Here is a 15,161-nt window from a genome sequence, read left to right as displayed (position 1 = left end):
GCTCTACTGAAATAGTTTAGTCTAAGGTCGTATAATAGTACAGGATGTAGACATAACCTGTGTCCTCAAATGACAAGGATGCTGATCGTGATTGATCGTGTGCGTTGACGATAAATCTTTTTTTTTTCTTTAGATATTAACATTTGTGCACCAGGCTGGGGCTCGTATCCGGATTCTCCAGCGGAGAAAAGGTGCCAAATGCTTGTCAACAAGTGCTGAGTATGATGTAGTGGGGGAGGGGGAGAGTCAAGCTGCAAGCACAAAAGATGTGCTGAAGACAAGCAGAGCACAAAGATATGAAGAGGACGTCTTCTGATACAGTACAGTACAGTGAACAACGTCATGTCGCAATGGGAATGATTTATGTTTGTCTCATGCACGCCTATATAACTCATTTGTTAAAAGAGAGTATTGCTAAAAGTAGCTGTGAGCAGCCTTTATTACTTCAGCCACCTGCAAAACTTCATGACAAGAGGTATTGTTTGTTCGTTTCTTAGTTGAGCTTGATACACAATATACCAATTTTTTCCACTTCATGGAATCAATAGTTAAATGTACATAGGTGTGAATATGAGTCTCATCCACACGTTTTCTGTTTCTCCTAACTAGGGTCTCAGGTGAGCTGGAGCCTATCCCAGCTGACTTTGGGCGAGAGGCTGGGTACACCCTGGACTGGTCGCCAGCCACTCGCAGGGCACATATAGACAAACAACCATTCACACCTAGGGACAATTTAGAGTTTTCAATGAACGTAAAAATGAATTGAAAGAAATAATCCTAATGAACAGAACATTTCTGATTCATAACATTATGTCTTATGAATAAGACATAATGTCTTAGAGGTTTGCCCTGCGATTGGCTGGCAACCAGTTCAGGGTGTACCCCGCCTCCTGCCCGATGACAGCTGGGATAGGCTCCAGCACGCCCGCGACCCTAGTGAGGAGAAGCGGCTCAGAAAATGGATGGATGGATGTCTTAGAGGTTGAGTTGATCCGGCGTCGCCACAGCAATGACAGATTCTCCTTATTACAAGCCAGTTTACCATCACAATGGTGTAGAAGTAGTTTTTATAAGGTCAAATTACCGCATATTGTTGCTTAACGCTGACATGTTATCACTGTGCTCGTTGTGCATCAGATGAGTTGTGCATTCTGTCTGCTATGCTGCTGAGGAGGCGTTAGATAAATGGTCCAGTCCCACACATCTTCCTGTGTGTGCAGACACATGCTGCTGCAAGTTGGTGGACTTCTTGAAGAATGAGGTCAACTGGAGAGATTATACGCATTCGGCATCAACTATACTCAACGCGAACATAAGTTGATAAGCTAAAGCAACAAAAGGCATCATCACTGTGGGAAAGGTCGTGTGATAAAAGGTCATTTGAATACGGTGGGCAGTGGGTAATCCGTTCCGTGACGTTGGGTGACTTCCAAGTTGCTCTCATTCCAAAAGTCTTTCCCATAGGAAATCATGCTAAGTGAAATTATTTGCTGCGCACGGCCCATACAGACAAATGACTACAATAAGGTAAAACTACTCACATTTTGAAGACACCTGATAGACACGTAATGAAGAGGGAACAGGAAGGGGTTTGGTGAGCGATACTGACACTCGGTTGCATGTTCTAGGTATTGCTTGAATTCATGTGCCGTGTCTAATAAATGGCTGTAATATGTGACAGTGAGAATTATTCTAAATATATAAAACCACTAAAAATGGCATTTGTTATTGCTTTGGCTCCATCAGAAGAGCCCGGCAGAGTACATGGCTTCCGTGACGTCTGCTAGCCAGAAGCTGAGCTGCACTGAGTGTGCTTACGGAATAGACATGTGGTGTGAGTGCGAGGCATTTAAACTTTCTCTCACTATCTACACGCAACAAAAAGATAAATGAAACGCTGTTGTGGTTAGTTTTGTTTCATGTTTTCCTGTGTTCTGTGTTGTTCATGTCGTGTGCTCATTTAGTTATTGTGTCCACCTGTTCTGGTCAACCTTCTACCTTGTCGACCAATCAGCTCCCTCCAGCCGCTCGTGTCTTGTCCAGGTGTTCCTCGTTGTCTCGTATTTATTGCACAGGTGTGCCTTAGGCTGGCCACAATAAAAGGCCACTCTGAAATGTGCAGTTTTGCTTTATTGTGGGAGTCTGGGGGGTCAGAAAACCAGTCAGTATCTGGTGTGACCACCATTTGCCTCACGCAGTGCAACACATCTCCTTTGCATAGAGTTGACGATGTGGTTGATTGTGGCCTGTAGAATGTTGGTCCACTCCTCTTCAATGGCTGTGCGAAGTTGCTGGATATGGGCAGGAACTCAAGTCGGTTACGACGACGAACTGCAGTCAGGTCGAGACCCCGATGAAGACGCCAAGCATGCAGATGACCTTCCCTGAGACGGTTTCTGGCAGTTTGTGATGAATTGGATGGATGGGATTGACAGGTGGGAGGGATGGGGGGTTGAAGGGAAGAATGGATGGATGGATCACAGTAAGTTACCATTTCTGTGGTGGCATCAGAATAAAAAAAACACGTGAAAAGCCAAAGAAAAAAAGAGCTAGACCTGGAACAAAAAGTTCTTATGGAGGAGTGGACAGTAAATAGAAGGATGGATGCGTGCATTCATGGATAAATCGAAGTAAGTTCACTTCTATGAGGGTATGAGGGAAAAAAATCAAAAAACATTCAAGTAAAAGCAAGGAAAAAAACTTTGGCCTCACAAATGAAAACTCCATCAGACAGAGCCTAACATCTTGTAGAGGGTCTTAACGCAAGAGCGGAAGCTATATGTTACCTTCCTGCATAATTGGCAAGTTTCCCGATACCTTTGTCCGTGTAGTGCTGGTATGTACGCTTGTAATAAAAACATGAATGCATCATTTCTCCCGAGGGCCATCGTGATGAATAACACCGAGTGCTTTTTTTTTTTTTTTTTTTTTTGTCAATTAGTAGTGGAGCGAGCAGGAGCCGGTCCTTGAACGCAGCCTCGTGATTGGCGCAGGCGTCCAGCTCGTGGCGTTCAGCGCTGCTATATAAACCCGAGCAGGGTGAAGCTCTGACTGAGCATCGGTGCCGTCTGCCTATCATGCCAGTCCAAAGCACAGTGAGGACTAGCGCAGCCTTGTAAAAGAGCAGCCTCACTCCCCGTTGATTTCTTTCCATTTCGCTCTGCTTTTTTTTTCTCGCTCTCGCTCTTTTTTTTTTTTTTTTTTTTTGTATTTATTTATTTATTTATTTTTATTTTTTAATTTAAAATTCTTGCAGATTGAATGAATTCCCCTCGGAGCCTCGGCCGTCTCTTCGCGATCACTTGTGACATCTGCGCCGGGAAGACGATGCCTCTGAGGACGGGACTTTTTCTCCTGATGCTGCTCAACGCATCTGCATACGAGCTGGATCACAACGAGTCCTATTCGTCCAGGAGAGCACGCTTCTCGGCCAACAGCCCTTGTAAGTAGCACACACATACACATGCTTGTGCATCTATCTCTATACTGTGCGTGTGCGTGCGTGTGTGCCAGCCGTGCCTCGCTCGCTCACATACACATTTCTTCTCTCATTATGATCATTTAGGCCTGTGCAGCCGTTTTGCAGTGCAAGGAATTGTGCGGTTTTTTTGTTTGTTTTTGAAAATATTATTATTTAAAATGTTTATTTATTTATTTATTTATTTTTTATACATTAGATTTTTTTGGGGCCCGGTGTCCTGCCGGCAACAGATGAGCTTGTACCTGCTAGTGCTGCATAGCTCTCCCAGTAATATTGTGCATGACTGAGTGTATTAAACAATATAAAGGTTAACATGAGTTAAATTTTACAGGGAAATAAAAGCAGGGGCGGCACGGTGGACGACTGGTTAGAGCATCAGCCTCACAGTTCTGAGGACCCGGGTTCAATCCCCGGCCCCACCTGTGTGGTGTTTGCATGTTCTCCCCGTGCCTGCGTGGGTTTTCTCCGGGCACTCCGGTTTCCTCCCACATCCCAAAAACATGCATTAATTGGAGACTCTAAATAGCCCGTAGGCATGACTGTGTGCGCGAATGGTTGTTTGTTTCTATGTGCCCTGCAATTGGCTGGCAACCAGTTCAGGGTGTACCCCGCCTCCTGCCCGATGACAGCTGGGATAGGCTCCAACACGCCCGTGACCCTAGTGAGGAGAAGCGGCTCAGAAAATGGATGGATGGATGGATAAAAGCAGGCCACATAAGCATGAGATGGGATTTTTCACTAATTAGTGTAACAGGGGTGGACAACCTACAGCCCGTGGGCCATAGTTGGCCCGTGAGAGGTTTCAATCAGGCCCGTCGTGCACTTCTGTACACGCACAGGTGTCCGTGATGTACAATAATACACATTTGTCTGATTGTTGCAGCAGGTTAGGTTTAGTTAATTTAGTTTTTGTGTGCATGTGTTCACAGCAAATAAAGATTCTTCTGCTACTTTAGGAGTGATTTAATATCAGGGGCCAAAAAAATTTCCACAGCCCCGCAATAAAGTCATCTATCCATTATAAGCTGGAGCCTATCTCTGCTGACTTTGGGCAAGAGGCGGGGCATACCCTGGACTGGTTGCCAGTCAATTGTAGGGCACAAAGATAACCATTCAGACTTACATTCACACCTAGCCATGTTTTTGGAATGTGGGCACTGGGAGGAAGTAGTTGGTGAAAAATGCAAATGCCACATTGGAAGGCTAGAGATGACCTTTGAACCCAGAACCTCAGAACTGTGCGGCAGATATGCTAACCACTACTCCTCCAATTTCAAGTCATTCAAATGCCCCAAAAACTCACGGCCCAATCCTAAAAAATAAAAATAAAAGATTTGCAATCAGACACAGTGTTTTAAGATGTGGGCTTGGGCTTAATAGATGTGCAGTTGAATGCGATTGGCTGGCAACCAGACCAGGGTGTTCCATGTTACTCTCACCAAGTCAATTTAGGGTAACTAGACTAACTTAAGTTAACTTGGACTCTAAATTGTCCATTGGTACGAAGGTGCACGTGTATGATTGTTTGTCTAGATGGGCTGTGCAATTGGCTGGTGACTAGTCCAGGATGTACCTCGCATGTCGTCCAAAGTGAGCTGGGATAGACTCAATCTCACCCGAGACCGCAATGAGGACAAGCGCTATAGGAAATGGACGGATGAGGATATGGGAACGATGTTCACATTATGACTCTTTCTGAACATCTGGTTGCACGGCCTGAGCGTGGCTGTGCTTTTATGGATGTATACTTACATTATGTCGTGATCCATATTTGCCCGGATTGTGGCGTGTGGCGACTCTCTAGTCAGGAATATTGAAGTGGTCTGAGTCCTAAAATGTAGCTCGACAATTACCAGTTGGTGCAAAAATAATTGAAGACAGAAGCTGGTGGCAGGGCAGTATGTGTGTGTATGCGCACGGGTTTATGTGTGTCGCCAGGCACGCCAACAATTCTCAGGAAACTCTTTGGTATTTCTGGTGCCATTGGTCCAAAAGCTCTGCTGAGAAATTTCGGTCCCCGCCAAGGGAAAAGCCGAGCGGCGCCAAAAAGTGTCGGAGCCTCTGGGAGCTGTAAGGTGTCCAATCTCCAGTTTTGCCCCTCGCGGCTGCACGTCCTTTGTGAAGCACCACAGTACGATGGAATGAATATTCTCCTTTGTCGGCCGCATTTTTTGTCGCCCAGAGCCTGGCAACTGTAGCTACTGTTGGCTTGCGCTGCTGATGGATCATCATCATCATCATCGTCATCATCATCATCTCTGTGCCCACAGCAGATGTGGCACGCTGTCTCAACAGTGCCCTCCAAGTTGGCTGCGGGGCCTTCGCCTGCCTGGAAAACTCAACTTGTGACACAGATGGCATGCATGACATCTGCAAGTCCTTCCTGTACAGTGCTGCTAAATTTGACACTCAGGTATACGCTTACACTTCCTCCACCGACGCCTCTATCCGCTCTGAAAATATACAGTGCAGCGGTACCGTGACGAAGTTATGAGTTCATTCCGTGACCACTCTCGTAACATACAGTAAATTATTCATAACTGAAATAAACGTTACTCACTGAAATGAATGGAAATGCCGTTAATCTGTTGCAGCCCCTGAAGAAAAGATTGTAATATAAAAACATAATCAAAGAGAATGTAAAGAAATAAACTGGATTAAAAGACACACATGCACACTGTAGTACCACATTTAACTATTTATCCCAAGTACCACCTCACAAATACTTCAAGTCTTCAAGTATCACTATTGTCCCTTTAAAAGTATGCAGCAGTGCCTTGAGATACGAGTGACCTGAATTTTTCAGGATATGAGCCATCGTTCGCCCGATTTTTTTATTAATTTATTTTTGCTTTGACTTGCGTGCAAAAAATTGAGACACAATCGGTGTATGGTGGCAGTTATCGCAACTCACTTCACATCAAGCTACAGTTTGGCAGATGGTGGAAAAGAGGCTTAAAGTAGTTTTTTGCCACTCCAAGTTAGTTTTCTGTCAAAGTAAAAATAAAATAAAGAAAATTACGCATTTGTTTAAAACAACTATATAGCTTTGCCTTAAGGAAGTCTGATTCGCGTAATGTTAACAAACAATGCAAAATGCCATTGATGGGCTAATGATTAGCATTATTCTCATGGTGTGGATGTCCCTTTTAAGCAACAGATAGTTGAAGACAAATGGTGGAGCAACACATACACAGACAATATAACAATACTCACAGGCATGCATCGAAATAAATGTTTAAAAACAAACTGCTCTAAAAGATTAAATGGATAAAAAGTTAACTACAACTGAACTGTTATTAACAAATCTACTTTACAGGACAATAAAAACAAACTCTGAGAACCACTGCTGTAGTACATTTGTATGTTAATGTGCCTTTAGGTGCCGCGGCCTAGTGAGTGACGTGTAGCTCTGGTGAGGGTCGTCTGTCTTTTTTTGCCGATGGTTACATTCCAAAAATGCGCTCGCTTGGCCGTACTACGGCGCTGTGTTACGTGTAACAGCAGCGACCGGTCAGCGTGCTGCAGTTCCGCAATCCGTAGGAACGGAACTCGGTGCCTCTGTAATCCGAAGCAGAGTTCACAGCTCTTCAGAAGAAACAATACTCGCCGCAACTCTTACACTTTCCAGGGCTTCCTAAGAGCTCCATCACTTTCTTGGGAGCCATACTGAAGAATAATTCAAAGCAAAAGAAAACTAAGAAACCTGAAATACATGATGCGCAGAGCAAATGATGTTTACTCTGCGTGAGAGAAAGCACGTGGAAGCCAAGACTTCACAAAAAGAAGCATCGAGGTTCCACCCTAATTGCTCCATTGTTTGTTACAACGCTAAGATTTTGCCTTGCAACACAAAACAAAAATTCCACCTTGTGAAAGTCGGGACAGTATTAAGTCAAGGTTCCACTGTATATCATTCATCTTCTCCAGGGTAAAGCATTTGTGAAAGAGAGCCTTAAGTGCATTGCCAATGGCATCACCTCCAAGGTGTTCCCCACCATCCGTCGCTGCTCCACATTCCAAAGAATGATATCCGAAGTCCAGGAGGAGTGCTACAGCAAGCTGGATATCTGCACGATCGCCCGGACCAATCCCGACGCTATCGGCGAGGTGGCCCAGCTGCCGAGTCACTTCCCGAACAGGTGAGGCTTCCGTCGCGACGGGCCAATGAATGTAATAATGCATCGTTCGATTCATTATGACGTGCCGCATAGACATTTCTATTCTCTTGAAATGGATTTATACTGCATAGTATGCATACTGTATACTGTATGTATGTGCTATATGTACGGTACTTACAAAATGTATTAGTCTACCACCTAATGCAAGTTTGATGCTACAGCTGTCTTAGATGAACATCCAAGTACCAAAATGATACTTTTCCTGTAATGGTAAATACACCAGCATGTACATCTTTTTTAATCCTAAAACATAACTATTATTGTTTAGCCACAACTTTTCAACTGTACTGTTTTACAAACAAGCTCAATAAATAACAGAGCATATGAATATTTCCTGATTAAGACAAGGTATGAAATTATAGTTATTTACTTTGTTCATCTATCTATGCCAGCGACATACTGGTAGGTAGAACAGGAAAAAATGCTTTTAGTGGTTGAATTCATTTATGACTTAAAATGATGTCACAAATTTGGGTTCCTACTAAACATGGTAAAATGTAGGCACTGTACATACCTACATACACAATGATATATGCATGTGTGTATACATGGGGTCATCGGTTTAAAGACAGTTCGAAAAGCTGTAAAAACGCTGTTGTCTATCACAAACCTACGCTAACGTAGTAGTGGTCTTGGCTATAAATATAAAACAAGCAAATGAGCTTGTACTAACAATGTAAGTTGGAAACCTAAGAAATCCGCTGTTGTAAACCAAATACTCCCCTGTAGATGAAAGTAGCTACGTAGGTGACGGTTTATTTATGCAATTATTACAGTGCTCAATAACTTTAACAATCCACCATCATACATGGCTTTAATGCGGACTCTTTCCATTTCAGTGAGCTCTCGACGTTTACCACTCTGAATAAGCATGTGGAATTCAGAAATTAATCAAACAAAACTTTTAAGCACTATTTTTTTCTGTTTAGGAATGCGAACAACTCTAATTTGACATCTCAGTCAAGAAATGATCATTTGCTTTATTGTTTATTCCAGTTTTTTTTTTGTAAAACGGTGAATTGGAAAATTCATGGACAACAATAGCAGTCATATTTTAGCATAAAAATAAAGAGCTTCGACATACTAGTGCATTAATTATTGCATAAACAATGATTTTGGTTATTAGCACTACTACAGTATAAATCTAGGGCAGCTGTGGCATACATCTTACATTGGGTGGTGGACTAATCACTGTGTGGACGTTGGGATGTAGCAACCTGAATTTTATTTTATTGATTTTTTTGTGAAGGGTTGTTTTAAGAACCTCGAAAGAATGTTTTGTGTGGATTATTTTTATTTCTGTTATTAGCTGTGTTGCCACAGTTACCTTCACAAATGAATCTGATTAATGATTACTCCTTTAAAAAGTAACTTAATTTCAAAAGTGACTAAGTTAGACGTACGTTACTTTTATTAGACTAAACTTCGCCAATTTACCAATCACACACACACAAAATGGCGCCTGAACTTACTTCTCATGGACACACAGTCCAGTGAAAAATAACTATCTTAAGTAGGAGGCCTACTGCATGTGAAACGTAACTTAAATAACTTTGTCACTCTCAATATCTGAACTTATTGCTCTCCAACTGGCAGTGTTGTTATCCTTTTAAGCATCGGATATCTGAACACAAACCGTGCAGCAACACATTTATACAGATAATATAACAATACTCCTAGCCATATATGTTTTATCCTCTGCAATAATTATATTAAGAGCAAAATACATTTAAAAACAAAGGACAGAAATAAAAGACAGCTTACTAAAGTTATTAAAAGAATGCACAGTGCATGTAAGAGATATTTTTAAAATGATTTTAAAATGTTTTAAAACAGCGCAATCGTAAGCATGAGAAAAAAACCGAATTGTTTTTTAATCTGGATTTTAAAAACCTTTGCACTTGGGGCTGGGACTTCACTTCTGTTGGCAGCTTATTCTATTTGAGTGCAGCCTAACAGCTAAATGCTGCTCCACCATGTTTGGTTTGAACTCTGGGCTCCAATATCTGACCTGAGTCTTCAGATTTCAGAGCCCTACTGGTTTTATATTCAACTTGCATTTCTTTAATATATTTAGGATTTAAACCAGTCAGCGATTTATAGACCAGTAGCAGAAATTTAAAGTCTGTACAATATTATAGTGATATTTTTTCATTAAAAAACACATTACATTTTTGTTTTTGTTTATTTCCTGCTGGAACGGATGAATGTAATTTTCATTCATTTCAATAGAGAGAGATGAGTGTTTTGGGTTGAGAGTGTGGGCAAGGGACAAATTCAAAGTCTTATCTCAAGGCATCACTGTAGTAACGCCTTAGATTACTCGTCACTGAAAAAAGTGGTCTTAACTGGCATCACTGCTTGTTAGACACCTATAGGACATATAGTATGTGCCCTACTTAGCGCTCTTGTTTGGAGAGTCCTCACCACAAAAGCAGCATAAAGTGCTGTTGTTGGTTCAGCAAATATAAATGTTGTACACCGGCTGCCCCTTTGACCTGGATTTATGTAGCATAACAGATGGCTCACGTTGTATCCACTTGCATGTTTTGGTTACCATCTGCTCAATGCAGCGGGGAAATAGGGAAATTCGACGGTGTGTCTTGTTAGTCGGAGTGCCTACGAAGGAGAATCAGGATAGGAAGGGTTGACGTTGGGACGAGACACCAGCGCCCCCTCTGCCTCGAGCAGTGAATGTGTTTTTGTGGCCTCAGGTTCTACGGGAGGCTGCTGCAGAGCCTGATGGACTGTGACGAGGACACGGTGGAGCGCATCAGGGCCAGCATGGTGTCTCGGATGGGCCCGGAGATGACCATGCTCATACAGCTCCTGCAGAACAAGCCGTGCACGTCCACAGCTGTCGCAGCCACCCCGACCGGAGCGGAGGCCCGCGGGAGCTGGCGCTGGTCCGTGGGCCCCCATATGTACAAGATCCAGCCTAATCTGCGAAACAGAGACTCTGCTGGTCATTTTGGCAAAAAACGCTCAGCTGGTGACAGCTCCTAACTTCTTCTTTGCACTCCAAATCCGAAACGTTCCTCTATTCCCTCGGGGTGAACACATCCATTCCTCCACTTGACTGGAAGTTACACGAATAAGCACCTCCAGGGAATGCCGGACCGCCCCTAGAGTTGATCTGATTGTTGCTATATTGTATATCCTACGTTTAAAGCTTGAGACACCACCACCCCTCTGTCCATCACTCACTCCCACTCCCGCAGCCTTGTTCACACTTCATCTCCTCCAGATGAGATGAATCCTTAAAAGGTCTTGATGCCAAGCACAAAAAAAAAGAAGAAGAAAAACAGCCATAGTGGTTCTTATCTAGAGCAGGGGTTCTCAAACTTTTTGGGTCCAGGGGAGAAGATACTTCCTCATAATCCTAATGCCAATTAAACATAGCTACCATGTGTAGAAATTAAATTAAATTTATCCCTCACTTTATAGGGAAAGTCATAATGTTACAATAAATTCATACTTTTAAGAGAGAGAAATTTGTAATGTTACAGAAATCAAGTTGTATTTTTTTTCCAAGACAAAAATGTTTGTGGTCTTTACAAGAACAACGTATTTTTGTCAGATATGTCATCGTCTTATGAGAAGAAAGTCGCATTTTTGAATTTGGTCATATGTGAATTTCAAATGTGACAGACATTTCCAAGAATGGCGTCACAAAAGGTATATTTGAAATCACGAGCTACAAGTTTTCCCCTTTAACGTAATCCCCCCTGGAGTCTAACGCACTTTCCCAGCCATCTCTGCCACGCCTTCATGGTGAAGCAGCCACAAGTGGCCCTGCTGCTGGAACGTCTTTGTGGATGTGCTGGTAGATTGTCTGAAGGTGAAAACTCCTATTTTGGGGTTTGAAATATATCTTTTCTTACACCAGTCCTGGAACTTTTCTAACATACCTCGCAGGTATGCACTTTTTAAAAATGATCCCACATAATTTATTGCAAATTATTATAATGACACCCAAGCTACAGGTCGTGCGCCCCAGTTTTAGAACCACTGCTCTAGAGCACAAGCAGGGGCCGCACCAGGGATATCACTTTGGACACCATCACTTCAATGCCGCATATGTGAAAATGCTATTTTCGAGGGCCCCTTGTCAGTCATGGGGCCCTTAGAATCACTTTTCTCCCACTTACGGTGCACCTAAGCACAAGTAAAAGTCATCCATTGACAGATTATTATTGGTTCATCCATAGGGGGGGGGGGGGATCATTAGATGTATCCAATATTCAAGTGGTGATACCAGTCAAATTGTGAGCATGAGATGTGAAGGTGACCTTCACGTGTATTTTTTAACGATGCTAACTCTTACATGTACTGTATCCTATAGGTAATCTGAGACAGCCATAGCTAGCCTTCTACGAAGACAGCGTGGTCACTAAAACCTTTGCGTTACCTTAAACTGACCAAAAAAAAAACAAAAACAAAAAACACAACTTCAAAACTGCCCTGAATGCTATTCATTAAATACCAAAATAGTGTATAGATATAGCACATATTATGGTTTGTTTTCTGATGACATATGTAGCCATTAGTAGTGATGTGTTGTTCTCAATTATCATTAAGCTCATTAGACCAAATCTGTCCATCATATTATTACCATGCATATGACTTTTGAGCTCTCCGGCGTCAAAGGGACTATGTTTATGTTGTTAAAGTGAGGGCGAGGCGCTTGCGTCCATGCTGAACGACGTAGGCTCGCTTCCCCCGGGGATCAAGATTTAGCGTGACTATTTAAAATACACACACACACACACACACGTACACACACACAAACAAGCCTTCTTGGAATTATATTTATTTTCCTACTATATTATTTAATGTCTTATTTTAATGCACATATTTTAGGTTCAATTCGCTTCAAACAAGCAGTTCAGTTATGGCTCAAATTTGAACTATATATATATATATATATATATATATATATAAAATGACTCTGTGCTGGCCATAGGGGAACAAAGTTGGTCATTCAAGTCAGGTGATGTACTCACATGGGACCACAACTACACGTTGCATTCCAGTGCATGGGGCTAAAGCAAACATCAGCACGGATGGCGTGGATAACGTCCCTCCATCCATTTTTCATTCAAAAATTGGAAATTGAAGTTGGCAGCGGTGCTGTTGGTAATGGACTTGTTGACATTTCAAGTTGCTATTTTCTGTTTGAACTAATAGCAGTTTGTTGAACCCTTCATATTCTATGAAGACAATCGCCCCAAATAGGAAGCCCCATGCTGGTGTTTATTTGGCTCGTTACCTTATAGACATGTGGAGGCAGTCCTGGAGCCTTTTGCGCACCAGTTTGTGCACATTGCCTCAAAGAAAGTATTTGTCAAGATACGTTTCTTCATTTTGGTGGGTTGGGTTCAGCTCTTTTTTATTTTTATTTATTTTATTTTTTTTCCCTTACAATTTTATGTAATTAAGGAAGTTTGATGTTCCATTGAGCTAATTTAAGAGCTGTATATAGAATTCTGCCTTTACAAGGGCAAAAATGTTCAGTTTTGATGGACACTGTCATTAATTTAACTATATCGTTGAGGGAAGGGATATTAGTTAATTCATTGATCAAACTACATCCACAATAATAAACCTATTGCTCTCTTGACAGTGTGAATCAAAACATTAAACATCAAACATTATTATATTTCTGAAGGCAGTTTTTTTTTTTCATTCAATTGGAACTAAGGCTTGAAAATGAGCAGATTTCCATTGACAAAAACAATTAACAAGCTGAACCCAATCCTGCATGAAGAAGTGACTTCACGTTGACCAGGGAGGAGCACAAACATTACAAGATCTTATTTTTTACTTTGCATGATAATTGTTTTTCAGCGTCAAATCCAAGACTATGTTGACAATTCCAAACTATGCAATGATCTCCGACACAAAGGCTCCACAGCGACACAGAAACGAACGCTTTTGTTCATGTGGTGAATAAAAGCAGTCTACGGTGATTGTTCAGCTCAGTTAACGGCGTGTCCTTTGAGCATCTAAGAGCTATAGTCACACTGTAGTCCAATGGTATCCTACTATTTTATGTTCAAAATGCACTTTTTTTCATTTCCATTTTGACCACTACAAAGGGCATTGAAACATTCATGATAGATATATATATATATGTGTGTGTGTGTGTGTGTTGTCCATCGTGGGTTAATTCCCAAACCCAAACAGCTGCTGCCCACTTATCGGCGACACCCACGTCCGTGTCTTGTCTGTCGTCATGTTGACTTCCTATGGACATTCCTGTGTGTCAGTTACTTTTAGGGCAAATTGACTGTTTTTCCTCAACAAAGTCCAATGTAACGGTAGTTTTCAGAGAATGTAACTGTTTACTGAATGTCTGCTTGCAGGAGGCCACATCCAGGACAAAACACAAACAAACACAGACGCACACACGCACGCACGCAAGCACACACACACTCACACACACACACACACACACACAAAGTGGTCACGGGCCTTCAGTTAGTTTGTGTTGCAGATTCGAGTGAGAGCGTCACGGCGGTGAGCTGTGTAAAAACTGTTTCTCCTGACACGTCATGGTACTCTTTCCTCTCAAGACTTGAAATAGATTGATCGTGATTGATTGTTGTTGTGCTCGAGCAAAAGCGAAAAAAAAAAAAGCTTCAGTGACTTGTAAAGTTTATTTTGTATTCATGTATATATCTATGAAAATATAGATATATAGATATATATAAGTGACAGTTATTTTAATATTCAAATAGCACACTCGAAGTTATTGAGGACTGAACTGAAGTTCCTGATACAGATGCTATGTAACGCATGATTGACCTTGTGTAAATGACTTGCACTTTAAAATGTACCCACATACATATATACCCATACTGTGTATATGTTTGGGTTTTTCCTCTGTACTGAAAAGTCATGAAAGATACAAATGCATCAATTGTGTGTATTTTGCTGAAATAAAATATTTATCATATCTGGCATATGCGAAGAGTTTTTTTTTTTAATTCCCATGCGTCTGAACAAGATGTCCGTGACTCACTGAAACTAGCCATTTTCTAGGGGTCTGCTGTTTCTCATGCAAGTGCACAACCATAAACAGCACCCCATATACTGCTGCACCAACAACGGGTTTGACTTGCATAACCATGAAGAACCCATACCTTGCGACTAGAGTGGCTTTTATTTGCGAGAGCAGGCCCCAAAAGCAAGTGCCTGTAAAGTCAATAAAAGCATTTTCACTTGTGAAGGCACCACTTCATACACTACACAGAGTGCATCACTAAACCCAAATACATTGGTGCCTTGAGATACAAGCATCATGACTGAAGAGTTTTTTGAGATACTTTTTTTTTCTTGAGTTAGGAGTGCAAATTTGAGATACGAGTGAGCTTCAGAGCCCCCTAGATGGTGGCAACAACCTTCACAACATCCAGCCACCATCAATTCACATTGATTTCCTTGTAGTGGAGGGACAATATTCGTTGGTGGGTCTAATGCACCATTAAGCTGGT

At 41.9% G+C, this 15,161-nt stretch overlaps 1 protein-coding gene across 2 annotated transcripts; it reads left to right on the top strand.

Annotated features, from left to right (window-relative positions):
* The first annotated feature begins 2,645 nt into the window (after positions 1-2,645).
* stc1 (stanniocalcin 1) lies at positions 2,646-14,628 on the top strand. 2 transcript variants are annotated; one of them, XM_061767324.1, is made up of 4 exons: positions 2,646-3,442; positions 5,755-5,894; positions 7,412-7,623; positions 10,377-14,628. In XM_061767324.1, the coding sequence occupies exons 1-4, from the start codon at positions 3,262-3,264 to the stop codon at positions 10,666-10,668; spliced, it is 825 nt and encodes a 274-aa protein (XP_061623308.1). In that variant the 5' UTR covers positions 2,646-3,261; the 3' UTR covers positions 10,669-14,628. The 2 variants fall into 2 exon arrangements, with proteins under 2 accessions (XP_061623308.1, XP_061623307.1); XM_061767323.1 differs by having other exon boundaries at positions 2,647-3,442; positions 5,752-5,894.
* The last annotated feature ends 533 nt before the right edge of the window (positions 14,629-15,161 follow it).

The sequence above is a fragment of the Phyllopteryx taeniolatus genome, chromosome 3, assembly GCF_024500385.1.
Source record: "Phyllopteryx taeniolatus isolate TA_2022b chromosome 3, UOR_Ptae_1.2, whole genome shotgun sequence".
Classification (NCBI taxonomy): Eukaryota; Metazoa; Chordata; class Actinopteri; order Syngnathiformes; family Syngnathidae; genus Phyllopteryx; species Phyllopteryx taeniolatus.
Note: the sequence above shows the minus strand (reverse complement) of the source record. Positions and strands in the feature narration are given on the sequence as shown.

Excerpts from the sequence above, each read along its gene's own strand:
- stc1 (XM_061767323.1), top strand. The coding sequence starts at position 3,262 with ATGAATTCCCCTCGGAGCCTCGGCCGTCTCTTCGCGATCACTTGTGAC. Across the intron at positions 5,895-7,411 it reads CTGCTAAATTTGACACTCAG|GGTAAAGCATTTGTGAAAGA; the intron begins GTATACGCTTAC and ends CATCTTCTCCAG. Across the intron at positions 7,624-10,376 it reads CCGAGTCACTTCCCGAACAG|GTTCTACGGGAGGCTGCTGC; the intron begins GTGAGGCTTCCG and ends TTGTGGCCTCAG.